General features: G+C 46.4%; 1 protein-coding gene across 1 annotated transcript in view; it reads left to right on the plus strand.

Moving 5' to 3' along the window:
- Nucleotides 1-22,731, plus strand: part of LOC144607027 (calcium/calmodulin-dependent protein kinase type IV-like) — a 149,382-nt gene that overhangs the window by 97,998 nt on the left and 28,653 nt on the right. Inside the window, exons 5-7 of the mRNA XM_078423577.1 lie at nt 3,285-3,367; nt 4,946-5,018; nt 20,241-20,331. Of these exons, the coding sequence (XP_078279703.1) occupies nt 3,285-3,367; nt 4,946-5,018; nt 20,241-20,331 (247 nt within the window). The remainder of the gene's footprint in view (nt 1-3,284; nt 3,368-4,945; nt 5,019-20,240; nt 20,332-22,731) is intronic.

Below are 22,731 nucleotides of genomic sequence, written 5' to 3' on the forward strand. Positions count from 1 at the left end.
GGCTGGGGTAGGGAAGTCAGGAACTAGAGGACCTAGTTTTAAGGTGAGTGGTGGGGAAAGATTTAATAGGAGCCTGAGGGGCAAACATTTCACATAGAGGGTGGTGGGTACATGGAACGAGCTGCCAGAGGAGGTAGTTGAGGAAGGTAGTATAACAACATTGAGAATGGCAGGTACATCAATAGGACATAACTCAGTGGGGCAGGCAGCATCTCTGAATGTTTTGGGTCGCGTTTCAGGCCAAGACCCTTCGTCAGGATAGGAAATGTTTAGTGGGATATGGGCCAAAAGCGGGCAGGTTGGACTAGTGTAGATGGAGCATCTTGGCTGGCATGGGCAAGTTGAGCCGAAGGGCCTGTTTCCATGCTGTGCAACTCCATGACTCGAAATGCAGTTCCTTGTGCCTCCATTCAATGGTAATACACCTGGTGAGGCAGCACAGATAGCAGAATTACTGCACTAACGTTCAGGAAATGAAAGCAGAGCCTTTGATATTTCATGGGAATCAATTCATAAAATATTTCAACTTGAACCTGATAAGGATGATGCCATCACCATCCTGGGACCTATCCCGGTCAAGGAGGTCGATGGGAATTTGCACATTCTACCTGTGACCACAAGGGTTTTCCATGGTGCTCCGGTTTCCTCTCATATCCCAGAGCGTGCAGATTTGTCCTTTAATTGGCCTCTGTAAATTGCCCCATAGCTGTAAGGAGTGGATGAGAAGGTGGGATAACATAGAACTAGTATGAACAAGTGATCGATGGTCAGCATGGACTTGGTGGGCCGAAGGACCTGCTTTCCATTCTGCATCTTTAGAACTAGATTGAATGTATTGAATGCCTTTGATGGTCACAAACATTCAACCAGTCTCCAGAGTGACGAAAAATTTTAACGAATTAATAGATTGAATTAATTGAAAGATATAACAGGGAAACAGGCCCTTTGGTCTACTGAGTCCATACCGATCATTGATCACACATTCACACTAGTTCTGCATTATCCCATTATCATCCACTTACTGCACACTTTAGAAACATAGAAACATAGAAAATAGGTGCAGGAGTAGGCCATTTGGCCCTTCGAGCCTGCACCGCCATTCAATATGATCATGGCTGATCATCCAGCTCAGTAACCTGTACCTGCCTTCTCGCCATACCCCCTGATCCCTTTAGCAAAAAGGGCGACATCTAACTCCCTCTTAAATATAGCCAATGAACTGGCCTCAACTACCTTCTGTGGCAGAGAATTCCACAGACTCACCACTCTCTGTGTGAAGACTCACCACTCTCTTTGGGCATTTAGAGGTTCAAACAAACCCACACGTCTAGGTATATGGGAAGAAACCGGAGCACCCGGAGGAAACCCACACGGTCACAGCTTAAGGATAAGGGGGAAGTCTTTTAGGACCGAGATGAGAAAACATTTCTTCACACAGAGAGTGGTGAATCTGTGGAATTCTCTGCCACAGAAGGTAGTTGAGGCCAGTTCATTGGCTATATTTAAGAGGGAGTTAGATGTGGCCCTTGTGGCTAAAGGGAACAGGGGGTATGGAGAGAAGGCAGGTACAGGTTACTGAGCTGGATGATCAGACATGATCATATTGAATGGCGGTGCGGGCTCGAAGGGCCGAATGGCCTACTCCTCCACCTATTTTCTATGTTTCTATGTCACAGTGAGAACGTGCAAACTCCACACAGACAGCACCCAAGGTCAGGATTGAACCTGAGTTTCTTTCACTGTGAGGCAGCAGATCTATCAGCACGTAAACAAGACTAAAGTATTATGAGAAAGAATTAAGCACCAGGCAAGATGTGCAAGCTTAAGAAGAACTGAAACTAGCTGTGAGAAATAGATAAATAAAAAGTGAGTTTGCACTTCTTCCAAACATCCGTTGCTTCACTTGGCTCTTTGTGAGATCTAACTTGGCCAAGGCCTAGCGGGCTGTTGGATTGCAGCCCAGCTGTGTGTGTGTAATCCATCAGTGTAACTTGGAGCAATTTACAGTCACTTTTTGAATGTCTGAATGTCTCGCAATAACAAACAAAAATGTTCATGTTTTACCGTATCACATGGTGAACGGGCTCAGAACTAGGGTGGAAAAGGACGCAAATGCTGGAGTAACTCAACGGGTCAGGCAGCATCTCTGGGGAACATGGATAGGCGATGTTTTGGGTTGGGATCCTACTTCAGACTGATTGTAGGTGGGGGGCGGGGGGGGGCGGAAAAAAGATGGGAGGGAGGAGAGGCAGGACAAACTGTGGCAGCTCCTCACCTCCATCTTTCTCCCCAACCTACAATCAGCCTGAATAAGGATCCCAACCCCAAACATTACCTCATGTAATAAAAAGAAACTGCACGCTGTTTTATACCAAAGATAGACACAAAATGCTGGAGTATTTCAGCTGGAGTAAGGCAGCATCTCTGCAGAAAGTGGAAAGGTGCCGTTTCAGGTCGGTGCCCTTCAAAATGACATCTATTCACCTGGACATGTTGTCCAGAGATGCTGCCTGACCCGCAGAGTTCCTCCAGCACTTTGTGTCCTTTTCTGTAAATCAGCATCTGCATTTCCTTGTTTCTTCATTCAAAACAAGGTCAGCAGGTTACATGTGTAAGAAGGAACTGCAGATGATGGTTTAAACTGAAGATAGACACAAAAAGCTGGATTAACTCAGCGGGACAGGCCGCATCTCTGGAGTGAAGGAATGGGTGACGTTTCGGGTTGTGTCTGAAGAAGGGTCTCGGCCCGAAACGTCACCCATTCCTTCTCTCCAGAGATGCTGCCTATCCCGCTGAGTTACTCCAGCTTTTTATGTCTATCTCCAGCAGGTTACACGTCTAATCTGCCATTTTGTCAGACTACACAATACATCCGTCACGTTGCATTGCAGTTTGGAGAAAGAGCCATAGTTGGTCAGTAGGATTTAAGTCAATGAACTTAGGGCGGCACGGTGGTGCAGCGGTAGAGTTGCTGCCTTACAGCGAATGCAGCGCCGGAGACTCAGGTTCGATCCTGACTACAGGCGCCGTCTGTACGGAGTTTGTACGTTCTTCCCGTGACTTGCGTGGGTTTTCTCCGAGATCTCCCACACTCCAAAGACGTACAGGTTTGTAGGTTAATTGGCTGGGCAAATGTAAAAATTGTCCCTAGTGGTGTAGGATAGTGTTAGTGTGCGGGGATCGCTGGGCGGCGCGGACCCGGTGGGCCGAAGGGCCTGTTTCTGCGCTGTATCTCTAAATCTAAAAAATCTAAACTATAATTATGTATTCTCTTGTTCCTGTAGATTAAACTAAAGGAAATCTTCGAGACACCCACAGAGATTATCCTGATCCTGGAGCTGGTGACTGGTGGGGAGCTCTTTGACAGGTGCGTACGACTGAAACCAGATTCTGTTCTCCAATGTTTGGCCTTTGTGAAGCAGCCAGGCACCGACTAGTTTTCATGCTGGGGGTTTATGAGTAAGATGAAGTGAAAAACTCAAACTCAGTCACGTGTGGTGTCTGCATGGTGGCGCAGCGGTAGAGTTGCTGCCTTACAGCGCCAGAGACCCGGGTTCGATCCTGCCCAGGGGTGCTGTCTGTACGGAGTTTGCACGTTCTCCCCGTGACCACCCCGGGTGCTCCGGTTTCCTCCCACACTCCGAAGACACTCCACAGGTTTGCCGGTTGATTTGGCTTTGGTAAAAATTGTTAAATGTCCCCAGCGAGTAGGATAATGGTAGTGATCGCTGGTCGGCACGGACTCGGTGGACCGTAGGGCCTGTTTCCGCGACGTATCTCTAAACTAGGCTAAACTAAACTAATGTGATGATACAGGAAGCTGTATTTATTGAACCAAACACAAAGTGCTGCACAAACTCAGTCGGTCAGGTAGCGTCCGTAGAGGTGACGTTTTGGGTCGGGACCCTTCTTCAGTCTTCATTCCCCACCCCAAGCGTTGTCTGTATTTATTTAGGTAGTTGAGAACGCCGAATGAGCCAGCAGAGAGTGGATCAGTGTGCAAAACGAAATCATCATTTCACAGATTAAATCTGGATTTGATTTTTTTTTTTAAAGGCAAGTGCCTTGGTTGCTTTCTCAGGTGTCTATTGTGAGTGGAATATGAACAGCTTGTGTGAGTGAACTAAAACTTGTGTTTACATCAGGGAAAGGCAAGATACAATCAGATCTAATTAGATTCAGGCTCCAAATGCTGTAAGTGTGGGAGATATCAATCTATCTGAACCAGAATGGTCTAATGACTTAGTTAAAATGTTAAACTACATTCACTACAACAGTGTCTCAAGGCTTTCGACTTTAGAAATACAGTGCAGAAACAGGCCATTCGGCCCACATAGTCAGGTCCAACCAGCGATCGACTCGTACATCAGTACCATCCTACACACTAGGGACAATTTACTATTTACAGAAGCCAATTAACCTACAAACGACGTCTTTGGAGTGTGGGAGGAAACCAGAGCAACTGGAGAAAACCCACACGGTCACAGGGAGAACGTACAATCTCCATACAGACAGCACCCGTAGTCAGGATCGAACATGGGGTCTCTTGCGCTGTGAGGCAGCAACTCTACTGCTGAATCACTGTGCCACTGTGTTTGTTTTGGTTATAAGATTATATTCATTTTTAGTCTTTTTCTGACTGGACGACACGCAAACAATAGGTTTTATCTAGGTACACGTGACAGTAATAATAAACAAACAGTGCAAAACTTTGTGAATGACCAGCACAGGCATGAAGGGCTGAATGGTCTCTTCTTAGGGTCACGGGAGCAACTGAAGTGGAGCTACACATTTTTTGTGCAGAGCACACGGATGAAGATGTCACGATCAGAATCCAAAGATGGCCGCCTTGATCGCCTTGCTGCCCATTGCATTCAATAACAAAATTCAGAAACTTTGCTAAGAGGACGTTGTTTTGCAAATTATTTTTGTTTGAATTCCCCAGGATTGTGGAGAAAGGATATTACAGTGAGCGGGATGCAGCTCATGCTGTGAAACAGATCCTGGAAGCTGTGGAGGTGAGTCATGTTTGACACATCTCTCTCTCTCGGTCTCACCCTCCTTCTCACCTCCCTCACCCTCCCCCCTAGAACCTCCTCTCATGCAATCCTGGCTCTGTGCAAATCAGGCAATTTAATGTGTGACATTTTGTGGTTGGGAAGCACCCCTGAGTTGCTTTGTTCTGAGTCAGAGTGGTCCACTCAATGAAAGTTGGATTGACTTAGCTTCCTGTTTAGCTGATAAGAAATAATGGTACCAAACAAACAAACCATTTTCAGTACCGTGACACCCCCCTCTGATGACTGCACTCTTGCATATTTATTTTGTTTGTGTATGTCAGGTTTTTGTTTTTATACAGTTGTAAGGAAACAAGTTTCAAGAAAGTCAAAGAGAAACAAGCTAGGTGCTGTGGAGGGCAAGTCAATTGATGTTTTAAGGCTGAGATTAACAGATTCTTGATTAGTAAGGGTGTCAGGGGTTGTGGGGAGAAGGCAGGAGAAGGGTTGAGAGGGAAAGACAGATCAGCCATGATTGAACGGCGGAGTAGAATTGATGGGCCGAATGGCCTAATTCTGCTCCTGTATGGACTTATGAACAAATGAGGTCCATACCATGCACAGAGGGAAAGTGTGACTAGCACAGACATGAAGGGCTGAATGGCCTCTTCCTGCAAAAAAAGACACAAAGTGCTGGAGTAACTCAGCGGGTCTGGCGGCACCTGATGCCTTTCACTGAAGATGATTTTTAGGGTCGGCACCATTCTTCAACACTCTGAAGAAGGTTCCCGATCCCGAAACATCACCTATCCATGTTCTACAGAGATGCTGTGTGACATAGAACATAGAACAGTACAGCACAAGCACTGGCCCTTCGGCCCACAATGTCTGTGCCGAACATGATGCCGAGGCCATCACTTATCTACCGGCCCATAATCCATATCCTTCCAATCCCTGCACAACCATATGCCTACCCAAATGTCTTTTAAATGCCACAAACGTATCTTCCTCAACCACCACCCATATCTGCATGTTCCAGGCACTCACCACCAAAGATAATAGAGCAGAGCAAGATAGACCACTCGACCCTAAACACCGTAGTATGTCATGGCACCATTTTAGTAGGCAGAAACTTGCAGAAACGTTTTAAAAGAAAAATAACAAAAATCTGCGAATTGATAGATGAGATATATTCTGCATTTTTATGGTATCATCACACATACTGTTCCCTCAAAACACTGATTACACTGTGAGCGGCATAGCGAACGGTGGGTTTTGCCTACTAAAATGGCGGACGTTACGCTCCTTTGCGTACTACACTTCAGTATAGGCGGTTTTTAACGGAGTGGTTCATCTTGCTCCTCTAGTATCTTTGCTCACCACCCTCTGTGTAAAAAAAACTGGCCCCGCACATCTCCTTTAAACTTTGACATACTGAGTTACTTCAGCACTTTATGTCGTTTTATTTGTAAACCAGTATCTGCAGTTCCCTGTATCACCACTGGCCTATTCCTACACCGAGTTAAGACAGAGATGAAGAGATTTTCATTTCTTCGCTGTGGGTTGTGAATCTTTTGAACTCTCTACCAAAAAGGTTAGTGAGCCAAAGCCTATGAAGATTAGATTTCTAAGAAGCAAAAGGTGGAAGGTAATCAAGATAAATGGGAATGGGAAGCTCAATTGCATCATCCTGATCTTATTAAATGGTGGAACAGTCTGAATGTTGCCAAGACTCAAGGGCCATGGCTCTCGGGAGTGACTGGGCAGAATACTACTTTGTTCCTTGCAGCGCGAGAGGTTGAGGCGTGATTTTATAGAGATGTAATAAGATCATGAGGGGAATAGATAGGGTGAATGTAATTTTACCCAGAGTAGCCCAATTGCATAGATTTAAAATGAGAGGGGCAAGATTTAATATGAACCTGAGGGACAACTTTTTCACACAGTGATGGGTATATGGAACGAGCTGCCGGAGGGGGTAGTTGAGGCAGTTACTGTTGAAGCATGTAGACAGGTATATGGATAGGACAGGTTTAGAGGGTTATGGGCTGAACGCAGGCAGGTGGGACTAGTGTAGATTGTTCATGTTGGTTGGACAATAGACAATAGACGATAGGTGCAGGAGTAGGCCATTCGGCCCTTCGAGCCAGCACCGCCATTCAATGTGATCATGGCTGATCATTCTCAATCAGTACCCCGTTCCTGCCTTCTCCCCATACCCCCTATCCTTAAGAGCTCTATCTAGCTCTCTCTTGAATGCATTCGGGGAATTGGCCTCCACTGCCTTCTGAGGCAGAGAATTCCACAGATTCACAACTCTCTGACTGAAAAAGTTTTTCCTCATCTCAGTTCTTAGTTGGTGTGTGCAAGTTGGGCTGAAGGGCCTGTTTCCACACTGTATGACTCTATCCGTAGGGCACATGGAAATGCAGAGAATTTGTGTCACGTACAGGCAGATGAGAGCAATTTAACTTGGCAGCAGGACATTGTGGATCGAAGTGTCTGTTCCTATGCTACACTGTTCTATTTTTCTAATACAGTTCCAACCTTGACTTTGCAGAATGGGTTCCTGAAATAAATGTGTGGTTGCACAGGTTGGTGAATTGAGTAGGAATGAGTAGGTTAACCTATGATGAGCATTTAACGGCACTGGGCCTCCACTCGCTGGAGTTTAGAAGAATAAGGACCTCATTGAAACATACAGAATACTGAAAAGCTTGGATAGAGTGGATGTGGAGAGGATGTTTCCACTAGTGGGAGAGTCAAGGACTAGAGCTCATAGCCTCAGAACTAAAGGCCGTTCTTTTAGGAAGGAGATGAGGAGAAATTTATTTAGTCAGAGTGTGGTGAATCTGTGGAATTTTTACCACAGAAGGCCAAGTCAGTGGATAATTTTTAAGGCAGAGATAGATAGATTCTTGATTAGTACGGGTGTCAGAAGTTATGGGCAGAAGGCAGGAGAATGGGGTTAGGAGGGAGGGATAGATCAGCCATGACTGAATGGCGGGGTAGACTTGATGGGCCGAATTGCCGAATTCTACTCCTATCACTAATGACCTTTTGAATTAAGATTTTTGTGCTGATAGAACGGAAAACTCCTGGCCATTTCAAATTACTTTGAAGGTAGTTGTGGGACCGCATTATCTCCCCCCTACCTTAACTGTCCTAGAAATCATTTTTGCCGGATAGGAACACAGAATTTGGAGGCATTAAACCCTCAAACCTGTGTTAACATTCGTGGCTGATGGAACCACGGCAGATTTTACATAGCAGAACCATAAGTTAATAAGTTCTAGGAGCAGAATTAGGTCATTCAGCCCATCAAGTCTACTCCGCCATTCAATCATGGCTGATCTATCTTTCCCTCTCAACCCCATTCTCCGGCCTTCCCCCCATAACCCCTGACACCCGGACTAATCATGAATCTGTCAATCTCTGCCTTAAAAACATCCATTGATACGGCCTCCACAGCCGTTTGTGGCAGTGAATCCCACAGATTCACCACCCTCTGATCAAAGAAAATCCTCCTCATCTCCTTTCTGAAGGTACATCCTTTTATTCTGAGGCTGTGGCCTCTGGTCCTAGGTTCTCCCACTAGTAGAAACAAAACCAGAATATTTTCAAACATTAAAGTGTCATTATGGTTTACAAAAAAAGACAGACAAAGTGCTGGAGTAACTCTGTGGGTCAGGAAGCATCTCTGAAGAACATGGATAGGTGACTTTCCGAGTCCGGGCTCTCCTTCAGACAACTAAATGGGCCCTCTTTTCAGACAGAGGCCGGTGGGGTACACGAGCTGTCTAAAGAAGTCCATCAGAGATAGGAGTAGAATGAGGCCATTCAGCCCATCAAGTCTACTCCGCCATTCAATCATGGCTGATCTATCTTTCCCTCTCAGTCGCATTCTCCGGCCTTCTTCCCATAACCCTTGGCACCCCTGGCTTTATCTTGCACTAAACGTTATTCCATTTATGGTGTATCTACAGTATATACTGAGAAAGGCTGGATTGCAATCATGTATTGTCTTTCCACTGACTGCTTAGCACGCAACAAAAGCTTTTCACTGTACCTCGTTACACATGGCAATAAACTAAACTAAACTAAACCCGTACTAATCACGTTTTCTATGTTCTTATGAAGAGAACATGTTCTGGTTCACGAGTCAAGTGTTCAATTGTAATATATACCAACAATGGAACAATGAAATTCTTATTTGCAGCAGCATAACGGATCTGTAAACACAATACTTTAAGATAACACATAATAAACCAAAAAGATACAATAAATCATAATGAATAATAATTAGATAAATTCAATCATTATTATCACCTTAACTACTTTGGTAAAGAGATCTATGCCGTTCCATGGTCTTCTAAGACCTAAATTGCACAATCTTTTTTTCCCAGTGTTAGGGAATCAAGAACTGGGCAAAGGTTTGAGAGGAGAACGATTTAATAGACAACTTTTTCACACAGAGGGTGGTGGCTGTGTGGAACGCGCTGCCAAAGGAAGTAATGAGGCAGGTACAAAAACAAGATGTAAAAGACATCTGGACACATGCATGGGGAGGAAAATAACTGCCTCACTGTAAGAAAATAACTGCAGATGCTGGTACAAATCGAAGGTATTTATTCACAAAATGCTGGAGTAACTCAGCAGGTCAGGCAGCATCTCAGGAGAGAAGGAATGGGTGATGTTTCGGGTCGAGACCTTTCTTCATAGAGGGATATCGGCCAACTGGAACTACCTTAGATGGGGCATATTGGTTGGCAAGGACGAGTTGGGCCAAAGGGCCTGTTTCCGTGTTGTATGCTGCTCTAACCTCCCAAAATGAATGATCTTGCTATGGTCAATGATAGCACACGAACAGCATTCATAGAACGGAACATAGAACAGTGTAGCACAGGGACCCACAATATCTGTGCCGAACATGATGTCAAATTAAACTCAACTCCTCTGCCTGTACATGATCCATATCTCTCCATTCCCTGACTATCCATGTGTAAATCTAAAAGCCTCTTAAATGCTAACCCTGAGGGTCCAATCCCTAATGGCTAAACATTGCAGTGATCCACCATGTGATTTTATTCCAACTTTATTGTCCACTGACACGACACTGCCAGAGGGATGTACTCAATGTGTTTTTCATTGAGCTTATGTTCTGCTATCTTCAGCATTGGGAACGCCGGCTCATTCCCTTGACAAATAACACATGAAGGCACTATCTGGAGTGTGAATGAATGAGAGGGCTTGAGAGGACAGAGATTAGTCTGGATGTTCTCCCAAAGGGAGTTACAAGAACTAGCAGGCATGGTCTCAGTACAAAACGTCAATGACTTTCATATGAAGAAAGACTGGATAGACTAGGCTTATACTCGCTGGAATTTAGAAGACTGAGGGGGGATCTTATTGAAACATATTACATTCTTAAGGGGTTGGAGAGGCTAGATGCGGGAAGATTGTTCCCGATGTTGGGGAAGTCCAGAACCAGGGGTCACAGCTTAAGGATAAGGGGGAAGTCTTTTAGGACCGAGATGAGAAAACATTTCTTCACACAGAGAGTGGTGAGTCTGTGGAATTCTCTGCCACAGAAGGTAGTTGAGGTCGGTTCATTGGCTATATTTAAGAGGGAGTTAGATGTGGCCCTTGTGGTTAAAGGGATCAGTGGGTATGGAGAGAAGGCAGGTACAGGTTACTGAGCTGGATGATCAGCCATGATCATATTGAATGGCGGTGCAGGCTCGAAGGGCCGAATGGCCTACTCCTGCACCTATTTTCTATGTTTCTATGTTTCTAATCACTTAGAACTAAGAAGAGGAGTTTCTTCTGTCTGAGGGTCATGAATCTTTGGGATTATATATAGGCGGCACGGGGGCGCAGCAGTAGAGTTGCTGCCTTACAGCGAATGCAGCGCCAGAGACCCGGGTTTGTTCCCGACTACGGGTGCTGTCTGTACGGAGTTTGTACGTTCTACCTGTGATCTGTGTGGGTTTTCTCCGAGATCTTCAGATTCCTCCAAAGATGTACAGGTATTTACCAAGCCAGTTAATTGGCTTGGTAAATGTAAAAATTGTCCCCAGTGTGTGTAGGATAGCGTTAATGTGTGCAGGGATCAATGGTTGGTGCGGACCCGGTGGGCCAAAGGACCTGTTTCTGACCTGCATCTCTAAACTGAACTAGACTAAACTAAACTAAACAGAGGTGATTAGTGTAGAGTAGTTGTGTTTAGTTTAGTTTTAGCGATACAGCTTGAAAACAGACCCTTTGCCCACTCTGAGGATCCTTCATTGCTTCTACTCTGGGGCTGTAGAGAGCATCCTGTCCGGCAACATTACAGACTGGTTTGGGAACAGCTCTGCCCAGGACAGGATGGCCCTGCAGAGAGTAGTGCGTTCGGCAGAACGCACCATGGGAACTACACTCGTCCCCCTGCAGGACCTATACATCAGGAGGTGCAGATCCAGAGCAAGCAAGATTATGAGGGACCCCTGCCACCCAAGTAACGGACTGTTCCAGATGCTACGGTCAGGCAAACGCCTCCGCTGTCACGCTGTGAAAACGGAGAGGATGAGATGGAGTTTCTTCCCACGGGCCATCAGGACTGTCAACTTTTATAACTCTAGAGACTAAATTTTGTCTACACTATAGTAACTTTATTAACTTTATTTATATGTAACTGTAATTCTTTTTTTGCACAATCCGCAGGCATTGCCACTTTCATTTCACTGCACATCGTGTATGTGTATGTGACAAATAAACTTGACTTCACTTGAGTCTACGCCGACCAATGATTACTAGTTCTATCCTACACACTGGGACAATTTACAGATGCCAATCAATGTTCAGACCTGCACGTCTTTGGAATTTGGGAGGAAACCGGAGTTTAGTTTTGAATTGCCCAGATAAACTAATCTCATCAGCATGAACATGATCCATCACCCTCCATTCTCTGCATGTCTATGTGCCTTTCTAAAAGCCTCTTAAATGCTCCTATTGTATAAGCCCCCACAACCACGCTTGGCAATGCCTTCCATTCCTATCATATCTGCCTCCCTTCCCCCCTAGACTCTGTGTGAAGCCGGGTTCTGGCTCGAAATGTCACCTCTCCATGTTCTCCAGAGATGCCACCTGACCTGCTGAGTTACTCCAGCGCTTTGTGTCTACCTATCCATGTTCTCCAGAGATGCTACCTGACCTGCTGAGTTACTCCAGCGCTTTGTGTCTATCTTCGCCACTTTTGATTTTCATTTACCAATGGACATTGGTGAACACCAGGCATTATATACGTGGGAAACATCTGATTTAGTTTTTAGTTTAGTTTAGATATACAGCGCGGAAACAGGCCCTTCTGCCCACCAAGTCCGCACCGACCAGCGATCCCCGCACACTAGCACTATCCTACACATTAGGGACAATTTTACCAAAGCCAAATAACCTACAAACCTGTATGTCTTTGGAATGTGGAAAGAAACCGGAGCACCCGGAGAAAACCCACGCGGTCACAGGGAGGAGGTACAAACTCCATTGCAGACGGCACCCGTAGTCAGGATCTAACCCGGGTCTCTGGCGCCGTAAGGCACCGACTGTTGTGCTGCCCACCATGCTGCCAAAACCCATCGGTAGGGTTCCCTGTCCTTTAATGTGTCCTTTAGCGGTCTGTGCTGTAAACCGCTGGAGATTTGACTGCTCTCAGCTCCTGGCAACTCCACTGTGGGTGGATGCAGAGTCAGCTAAACCTCCTTGCGCTCTGTACCAGCTTGCGAAGTGCGGAGACAATCACTACAGGCATCAAACAACCCTCGCTGCCACCAGCTGCATGGAAGTGAAACAATTCTTTCCCCTCATAGGACAGCCTCCATTTTACCTCATGTTTCAAGGGTCCATGCATCAAATTTGTTTCCTAGGAGACCGAATCCCACAGCAGAACCGGAATATTTTTTGAATATTAAAGGGTCATAATGGCCAGTAGTAAACTGCATTAACAGAGAAAGATGGTTTTAATATCTTACAAAGCACAATAATTATCCTTTATATTTGAGGCTGAATGGTTGGAAATTAAGCGTTATCTGCATGGATTAAAGCTACATCCATCCACCAGTTAATTTATTTTATTTTTTTCCACCGTTACATAAACTTGAAGTGACATTGGTCTGTTTCCCCCCCCCCCCCCCCCCCAGATATCTTGTTTCCTGGCTGAATTTTAATTGTGCATCATTTAGAATCCCTGCTAGTCCCAAAGTAGAACTTGTAACAGTGGGGCAAAACAAATAGACAACCTGTGTGGAACCGTTTTCTTCTTTTATTCTGTCTGACCAAACTGAAACAAAAGCTTAATTACCTCTTCTGGGAGTCAGGGACGAAGCCAGTGTGAATGTCGGGGACTCACCAGTGAACTCACTGGGCCCACATTGTCTCCAGATGTGACTGGAGCACATGCAGCAATTACAGGGCCGCAGATTAGAATTTTTGTCTGAAAAAAAACACAAAAGGCTGCAGGCATTCGGAATTAAACATTTTGAGAAAAGGCAGAACATATTGGGCAGGTTCTGTGGAGAGACAAAAACATCTCGGGTCTCTGACCTTTCAGCGGAGGCACTGTGGCGCAGCGGTAGAGTTGCTGCCTCACAGCGCCAGAGACCCGGGTTGACCCCTGACCTCATCTGTCTGTGTGGGGTTTGTACGTTCTTTTATAAGGTCATAAGGAATAGGAGTAGAATTAGGCCTTTCGGCCCATCAAGACTACTCCACCATTCAATCATGGCTGATCTATCTCTCCCTCCCAACCCCATTCTCCTGCCTTCTCCTCATAACCTCTGACACCTGTTACTAATCAAGAATCTCTCTAAATCTGCCTTAAAAATATCCACTGACTTGGCCTCTGCAGCCTTCTGTGGCAAAGAATTCCACAGATTCACCACCCTCTGACTTAAAGAAATTTCTCCTCATCTCCTTCCTAAAAGAACGTCCTTTAATTCTGAGACGATAATCTCTAGTCCTAGACTCTCCCACTAGTGGAAACATCCTCTCCACAAGCCTTTCACAATTCTGTAAGTTTCAATGAGGTCCCCCCTCATTCTTCTAAACTCCAGCGAGTACAGGCCCAGTGTCTACAAACGCTCATCATATGTTAACCCACTCATTCCTGGGATCATTCTTGTAAACCTCCTCTGGACCCTCTCCAGAGCCAGCACATCCTTCCTCAGATATGGGGCCCATCAAAGCAAGCAAGCGTGCTTGCAAGAGGGAGAGGGAAAGAGCAGGAGGGACAGACTGGGCTTGTATTCACTGGAATTTAGAAGGATAAGAGGGGATCTTATAGAAACGTATAAAATTATAAGCTAGATGCAGGAAAAATGCTGCCAATGTTGGGGGAGTCCAGAACCAGGGGCCACAGTCTAAGAACAAAGGGGAGGCCATTTAAAACTGCGATGAGAAAAAGCTTTTTCACCCAGAGAGTTGTGAATTTGTGGAATTCTCTGCACACAGAAGGCAGTAGAGGCCAATTCACTGGATGAATTTTAAAGAGAGTTAGATAGAGCTCTAGGGGCTAGCGGAATCAAGGGATTTGGGGAGAAGGCAGGCACGGGTTACAGATTGTGGATGATCAGCCATGATCACAATGAATGGCGGTGCTGGCTCGAAGGGCCAAATGGCCTCCGGCACCTATTTTCGATGTTTCTATGTTACTGATCAGCAAAGCATGATGTTCCCTATTTGTGCTGTCAGTAGTTTTAGTTTAGTTTAGTTTAGTTTAGAGATATAGCGCGGAAACAGGCCCTATGGCCCACCAAGTCCGCGCCGACCAGCGATTCCCGTCGGCTAGCACTATCCGACACACGAGGGACAATTTACGAATAACTTACAAACTGTACGTCTTTGGAGTGTGAGAGGAAGCCAGAGCACCCGGAGAAAACCCACGCGGTCACGGGAAGAACGTACAGACTCCGTTCCAGACAGCACCCGTTATCAGGATCGAACTTGAGTCTCTGGGGCTGTAAGGCAGCAACTCTACCGCTGAGCCGCCCTTTACATGGAACAGATTGATGATAGCTTTAAGTCTTGATAGCTATTGTCTTCATGTGGACGTGGAAGGTTAGCATGCCATCTAGATTTACTCTATCAGCAATTTGTAGCTGCTGAAGGTCCTGGTCAGGGTGCCTCTGATGCTCCCTTCCTCAGCCTGATGTCTGTGGCAAGGAGGCTCCTTTTCAACTTCCATTCCCTGAAATATTTCCACCATTGTGGTAAGGACCCTATTCAACGTTAACTTGATGTTCCTGAATTTGGCACAGTGGCGCAGCTGGTAGAGCTGCACCCGCACAGCGCCGGACACCCAGATTCAATCCTGACCTCGGGTGCTGTCTGTGTGGAGTTCGACTGTATGGGTTTCCTCCGTGTGCTCTGGTTTCCTCCCATGAACCAAAGACGTGCGGGTTTGTAGGTTAATTGGCCCCTGGTGTGTCAGCAATGGATGAACTAGTGTGAACGGGTGATCATTAGTCAGCATGGACAATGTGAGCTGAAGGGCCTGTTTCTATACTGTATGTCAAGCAGCATCTGAAGAGGGAATGGGCAGATGACGTTTCAGGTCGGGATCCTTCTTCAAACTAATTGGAGCAGGGAGGAGAAAGCATAAAAAGAGAGGTGGGGCAAAAAAATACCTCTAATCAGTCTGAAGTAGGGTTCCAATCAGAAATGTCATCTGTCCTTTGCTTCCACAGATGCTGCCTGACCTGATGAGTTCCTCCGGCACTTGATGTGGAACATTAAACACTACAAAAATGAACATGCTGATGCTGGTTTAATCATAATCATAATAATAATCATAATCATAATCGTAATTTATTAGCCAAGTATGTTTTGCAACATAAGTGGAATTTGGTTTGCCATACAGTCATGGTTTACATAAAAGTGCTGGAGTAATTCATGGGCCTGGCAGTGGCTGTGGAGAATATGGATAGTCTCAGTCTGAAGGAGGGTCCTGACCAGATCGATGATCGGTGTGGACCCGGTAGGCCGAAGAGCCTTTGAAGAATGGGTATTAAATACTGGCATTGTCAGCAATGTCATCCATTTTGATTCATTAATTGAATTGAGTCAGCCCACCGAGTCCACGTCAACCATCCATCACCTGTCCATTCTAGTTCTGCGTCATCACACTTTCTCATCCACTCCCTGCACACCAGGGGCAATTTACAGAGGCTAATCAACCTACAAACCCACACATCTATGGAATGTGGGAGGAAACCGGAGCACCCGGAGGAAGCCCATGCGAACACAGGGAGAATGTGCAAACTCCACACAGACAGCACCCGAGGTCTGGATCTCTGGCGCTGTGAGGCAGCAGCTCTACCAGCTGCGCCACTGTGCCAAATTCACAGAGACAAATAGTTCAGGGAGAATAGGATCCTGAACACAATTGTGTAAATCATTCTGGAAATGAAACTTGAAAAGAAGACTCCTCATCACCAACACCATGCTGACACCATGCTGGGGGTGGGTCAGAAGCACCAGCTGTACCACTATGCCGCCTTTGTTGTTAAGTATGTTGTTGGTTTCGTTTTTAGTTCAGAGATACAGCGCGGAAACAGGTCCTTCGGCCCACAGACCCCACACAGACCAACGTTCTCCGCACACTAACATTAACCATCCCACACACACCGGGGACAATTTGCAATTTTACCGGAGCCATAAATTAGCCCGGAATGGCGGGACTGTCGTATGTTGAAAGGCTGGAGCGATTGGGCTTGTATACACTGGAATTTAGAAGGATGAGGGGGGATCTTATTGAAACATATAAGATAATTAGGGGATTGGACACATTAGAGGCAGATAACATGTTCCCAATGTTGGGGGAGTCCAGAACAAGGGGCCACAGTTTGAGAATAAGGGGTAGGCCATTTAGAACGGAGATGAGGAAGAACTTTTTCAGTCAGAGGGTGGTGAAGGTGTGGAATTCTCTGCCTCAGAAGGCAGTGGAGGCCAGTTCGTTGGATGCTTTCAAGAGAGAGCTGGATAGAGCTCTTAAGGATAGCGGAGTGAGGGGGTATGGGGAGAAGGCAGGAACGGGGTACTGATTGATAGTGATCAGCCATGATCGCATTGAATGGCGGTGCTGGCTCGAAGGGCTGAATGGCCTACTCCTGCACCTATTGTCTATTGTCTATTGTCTATTAAACCTGTACGTCTTTGGAGTGTGGGAGGAAACCGGATATCATGTTCCCAATGTTGGGGGAATCCAGAACAAGGGGCCACAGTTTAAGAATAAGGGGTAGGCCATTTAGAACTGAGATGAGGAAAAACTTTTTCAGTCAGAGAGTTGTGAATCTGTGGAATTCTCTGCCTCAGAAGGCAGTGGAGGCCAATTCTCCGAATGCATTCAAGAGAGAGCTAGATAGAGCTCTTAAGGATAGCGGAGTCAGGGGGTATGGGGAGAAGGCAGGAACGGGGTACTGATTGAGAATGATCAGCCATGATCACATTGAATGGCGGTCCTGGCTCGAAGGGCCGAATGGCCTCCTCCTGCACCTATTGTCTATTGTCTATTATCCCGAAGAAAACCCACGCAGGTCACGGGGAGAGCATGCAAACTCCTTACAGACAGCACCCGTAGTCGGGTTCGAACCCTGGTCTCTGGCGCTGTAAGGCAGCAGCTCTCACGCTGTGCCACGGTGCCGCCCATGAGGATGGGTTGTCTCTCACTGGCAAGTCGTTTCCTTGGTACAGTGAGAACGGAGACTTGTGGATCTTTCGTTTTTAATCTGTGAGGTATCAACGTTGTGCAGGCATTGAACTCGACAATCCATTTCCCATTACTGGAGACTGCAGGACAATGCAGGGCGTTGCTAGGCAACTATTAATTGGAGAGATGCAAGAAGCAGAGGGCAATAAGCAGGCACAGATCCCACGAAATGAGAATATTGAGAAAATCTGCATTTCCTTTGAATGCACAAAGTTCTTTATTTCAATAACAAGATATTAGTGCCATTGCCCATTTGTGGACATACATGCACAAGTTGAAAGGGACCATCCACAGCGATGGAATTGAGTCCGCCCTGCATCTTACGCACACTTATGTAACTTGACAGATGCTGCTGTGATAAAGTGTCATGTTGACAAATACACATTCTCTCTGGCAGACTTTCACTGCAAATCAACAAGATTTGTGTGGGTTTGTGGACACAGTTACAGCTGAGTGTTGTGCCAGGGAGTTTTAGCTCTGTCTCGATCAGTCTCCCGCGCTGTTCCATAAGATGAGGCAAAACCCAGGAACGAGCAGGCGTTGGAGGTGCAAGAGATGGCTGGATTCTGGTAGGTGGGAGGGAACGGGAAATGCAGTCGGACACAATAGACAATAGACAATAGGTGCAGGAGTAGGCCATTCGGCCCTTCGAGCCAGCACCACCATTCAATGTGATCATGGCTGATCATTCTCAATCAGTACCCCATTCCTGCCTTCTCCCCATACCCCCTGACTCCACCATCCTTAAGAGCTCTATCGAGCTCTCTCTTGAATGCATTTAGAGAATTGGCCTCCACTGCCTTCTGAGGCAGTGAATTCCACAGATTTACAACTTTCTGACTGAAAAGGTTTTTCCTCATCTCCGTTCTAAATGGCCTACCCCTTATTCTTAAACTGTGGCCCCTGGTTCTGGACTCCCCCAAATTGGGAACATGTTTCCTGCCTCTAATGTGTCCAACCCCTTAATAATTTTATATGTTTCGATAAGATCCCCTCTCATCCTTCTAAATTCCAGTGTATACAAGCCTAGCCGCTCCAGGCTTTCAACATATGACAGTCCCGCCATTCCAGGAATTAACCTAGTAAACCTATGCTGCACGCCCTCAATAGCAAGAATGTCCTTCCTCAAATTTGGAGACCAAAACTGCACACAGTACTCCAGGTGCAGTCTCACTAGGGCCCTATACAACTGCAGAAGGACCTCTTTGTTCCTATACTCAACTCCTCTTGTTATGAAGGCCAACATTCCATTGGCTTTCTTCACTGCCTGCTGTACCTGCATGCTTCCTTTCAGCGACTGATGCACTAAGACACCCAGATCTCGTTGTACATCCCCTTTTCCTAACTGGTCTTCCTAACGTAGGAAGAAAGCAGCAAGTGGCTTGGAGGGGGTGAAGAGAATAGATCGGGTGAATGCACAGTCTTTTACCCAGAGTAGGCGAATCAAGAACCACAGGACACAGAGTCGTGGAGTAATACAGCATGGAAACAGGCCCTTCGTCCAACTTGTCCAGGTCGACCAAGCTGCCCCATCTAAGCTAGTCCCATTTGCCCAGATTTGCCCCATCTATACACTAAAACTCTCGTTTGTTTGTTTGTTTGTTCCTGAACAACAGCCAAAACGGTACACGACAGCGCAACAATTTTAGTTTGGTTCTAATGGAAGAAGTTTCATTGAAATCGGTGTTATATTTTTAAAGTTATTCACATTTTAAAGTTTAAATCTATCTCCTAGGGAAGGGGGGGGAGGGTGGTGGAAGGAGGAGGGGAGGGAGGATAGGAGGGGTTGAGGAGGATAGAGTGGGGGGAGGGGAAGTGGGGAGGAGAATGGGGGAGGGGAGGGGGAGGGGGGATGGGAGGGGGAGGCGAGGGGGAGGCGAGGGGGAGGAAGGAGGGGTGGGGAGGGGGAGGGGGGAAGGGGAGGTGGGAAGGGGGGACTGGGCAAGGGGGGTAGGAGGGAGGAGAGGGTGCTGCACCAATGCAGAAGAGGTTTGGGCCCAACGGGTCCACTTGATCTAGTATCCCTCTAAACCTTTCCTATCCATGCACCTGTCCAAGGCTGAAGTAGGTTGCAGTGGTGTGGGGAGCAGGAAGGAAGTGATTTGCTCAGGGCCAGAGCTGTGTTTCAACTGAGTGTAAGGGGTAACAGTCACCCAATGAACATTGGCTTCACCGTGAGTGGGCCGTGAGTGGGCCGTGAGTGGGCCGTGAGTGGGCCGTGAGTGGGCCGTGAGTGGGCCGTGAGTGGGCCGTGAGTGGGCCGTGAGTGGGCTGTGAGACCTACCTGCGTTGAGCCCATATCCTAAACCTGTCCTATCCATGTACCTGTCTAAATGTTTCTTAAAAGTTGTAACAGTACCTACTTCATTGTTTGTGAAGTGCCACAAAGTGCCTTGAAAGTCCAGGCTCTCCTTCCCTCGAAAGGCTTGTCAGATACAAAATCAGGATTTTTTTAAAGTGTTAGTTGTGAAATACTAATTTCGTTCTCAAATCCCTTTCAGTACTTGCATGAGAACGGGGTGGTCCATCGAGACCTCAAACCAGAGAATTTACTGTATGCAGATCTTTCATCAGCAGCTCCACTGAAAATAGGTAAGCCTTCGTTTAACCTAATTTAAAGTACACTTTGCTTCTGAAGTTCAGGTGATCTAGTTGTTATTGCACTATATGGGCGGCACAGTGGCGCAGCAGTAGAGTTGCTGCCTTATAGCGAATGCAGCGCCTGAGACTCAGGTTCGATCCTGACTACGGGCGCCGTCTGTACGGAGTTTGTACGCTCTTCCCGTGACCTGCGTGGGTTTTCTCCGAGATCTTCGGTTTCCTCCCACACTCCAAAGACGTACAGGTATGTAGGTTAATTGACTGGATAAATGTAAAAATTGTTCCTAATGTGTGTAGGATAGTGTTAATGTGTGGGGATCGCTGGGCGGCGCGGACCCGATGGGCTCTAAATCTAAATCTAAATCTAAAATCTAAACCGCTGCCTCACAGCGCCAGAGACCCGGGTTTGATCCTGTGTGGAGTTTGCGCATTTCCCACCTGTGACCGTGTGGGCATCCTCCCACATCCCAAAGACGTGCAGGTGTGTGGGTTAACTGACCCTCTGTAAATTGCCCCTAATGTGTAGGGAGTTGATAACATGGGACAGGTGTGAGCAAGTGATTAATGGTCGGCATGGACTCTGTGGGCCGAAGGGCCTGTTTCCCTGCTGTATACCTAAACCAAACTCAACAAATTCATTTTTGCCGTCAATGTTGTTGGACGGCAAAGAGGACATTTCAAATCACAAATTTTCTGGGAGTTCAGTGACCCGAAATGTAGCTCAGTTTCCCTCCCCGTCGGTACTAGCTGACTGAAAGTATTTTCTAGTTTAATTTAGTTCAGAGATACAGAGCAGAAACAGGCCTTTCATCCCAAGGAGTCTGTGCCGGCCTGCGATCCCCACACACTAGCACCATCCTACACACAAGGGACAATTTACAATTTTACTGCGCAAATTATCCTACAAAACCTGTACATCTTTGGAGTGTGGGAGGAAACCAGTGCACCCAGAGAAGACCCACGAGAACGTACAAGCTCGGTACAGACAACCCCCTTAGTCAGGATCGAACCCGGGTCTCTGGCACTGTAAGGCAGCAACTCTAGCGCTGCCTCACCGTGCCACCCGTCTCCTGCGCCTTCCATTTTAATGGCATCCTTCCTATAGCCGGGAGACCAGATCTGCCCTCTACAGCACCTGGTATTCCCAGACAGTCTCCCATCTAAGTGCTAACCAGGCCTGTTGTCCCATTAGTATTTAATATGATTTCCAAGTTCTTACTGTCAGTAGTAATCAGCTCGCAAACAGGAGAGAGCTCCCCATCCAAGAGCAAAGGGATGAAGCAAATACCAGATCTGTTTCCTTAATATTTTGATATTTTAATAACTTTGTTCTACAGTGGCTGAATATCTTCACCGATTGAATCAGTAGGGAAATCCTGCCTCACGTTTTTAGATGTATTAATGCAACTCTGTGAATTTCTGCGGCTATAAATCATTATAAAAATCGAGAAAATCCCTGACAACGGGAAATTTGTTTCCCTAAAGAAAACTCTCATAATGTAAGTCAGCTACTCTGTCACCTCATTGAAGGTTTTCTTTAAAAAAACACCCATGTTACTTCTGTTCAGTTTAGGTCAGGGACACAGCAAGGAAACAGGCCCTTCAAACCACCCGAGTCCATGCTGACCATCGATTGCCAGTTCACATTAGTTCTCTGTTACCCCATTTTCTAATCCACTCCCCGCACACTAGGGGCGATTTTTACAGGGGCCAATTAACCTACAAACCCGAAGATAGACACAGATAGCTGGAGTAACTCAGCATGACAGGCAGCATCTCTGGAGAGAAGGAATGGGTGACGTTTCGGATCAAGACCCTTCTTCAGTCCCCGCTGAGTTACTCCAGCTTTTTGTGTCTATCTTCGGTTTAAACCAGCAGCTGCTGTTCCTTCCTGCACAACCTACAAACCTGCACTTCTTTGAGATGTGGGATGAAAATGGGGCACCCGAAGGCAACCCAGGCGGTCTCAGGGAGAACGTGCGAACTCCACACAGAAAGGATTGGGCATCATGGCCAGCATGGGCATGTTGGGCCGAAGGGCCTGTTTCTATGCTGCACCACTCTATATAAAAATCAAAATGAATCTAAATGAAAACATTGAAGCATTGACAAATAATTGAACATATTAAAATAAATTAAGATGAATTACACTTATCCGAGCTAACATTTTCCACAGTGTTGGCAGCCCTGCTGCACCCTGGAGTAAGGCTGAGAGCAGATGCTAAATGCCCTTGGATCTCTTGACCCTCAATGCTGGGCACTTTCTTCCTTTCAGACTTACAGCTTGCCATTTACTTGTCACGGGTCAAGAGTGTTTAATTATCATATATTACCGGCAACAGAACAATGAAATTCCCACTTGCTTCAGGCTCAAGGAGCCCATAAACACAA

This window comes from Rhinoraja longicauda, chromosome 28 (genome assembly GCF_053455715.1).
Source record: "Rhinoraja longicauda isolate Sanriku21f chromosome 28, sRhiLon1.1, whole genome shotgun sequence".
In the NCBI taxonomy this organism is placed as follows: domain Eukaryota; kingdom Metazoa; phylum Chordata; class Chondrichthyes; order Rajiformes; family Arhynchobatidae; genus Rhinoraja; species Rhinoraja longicauda.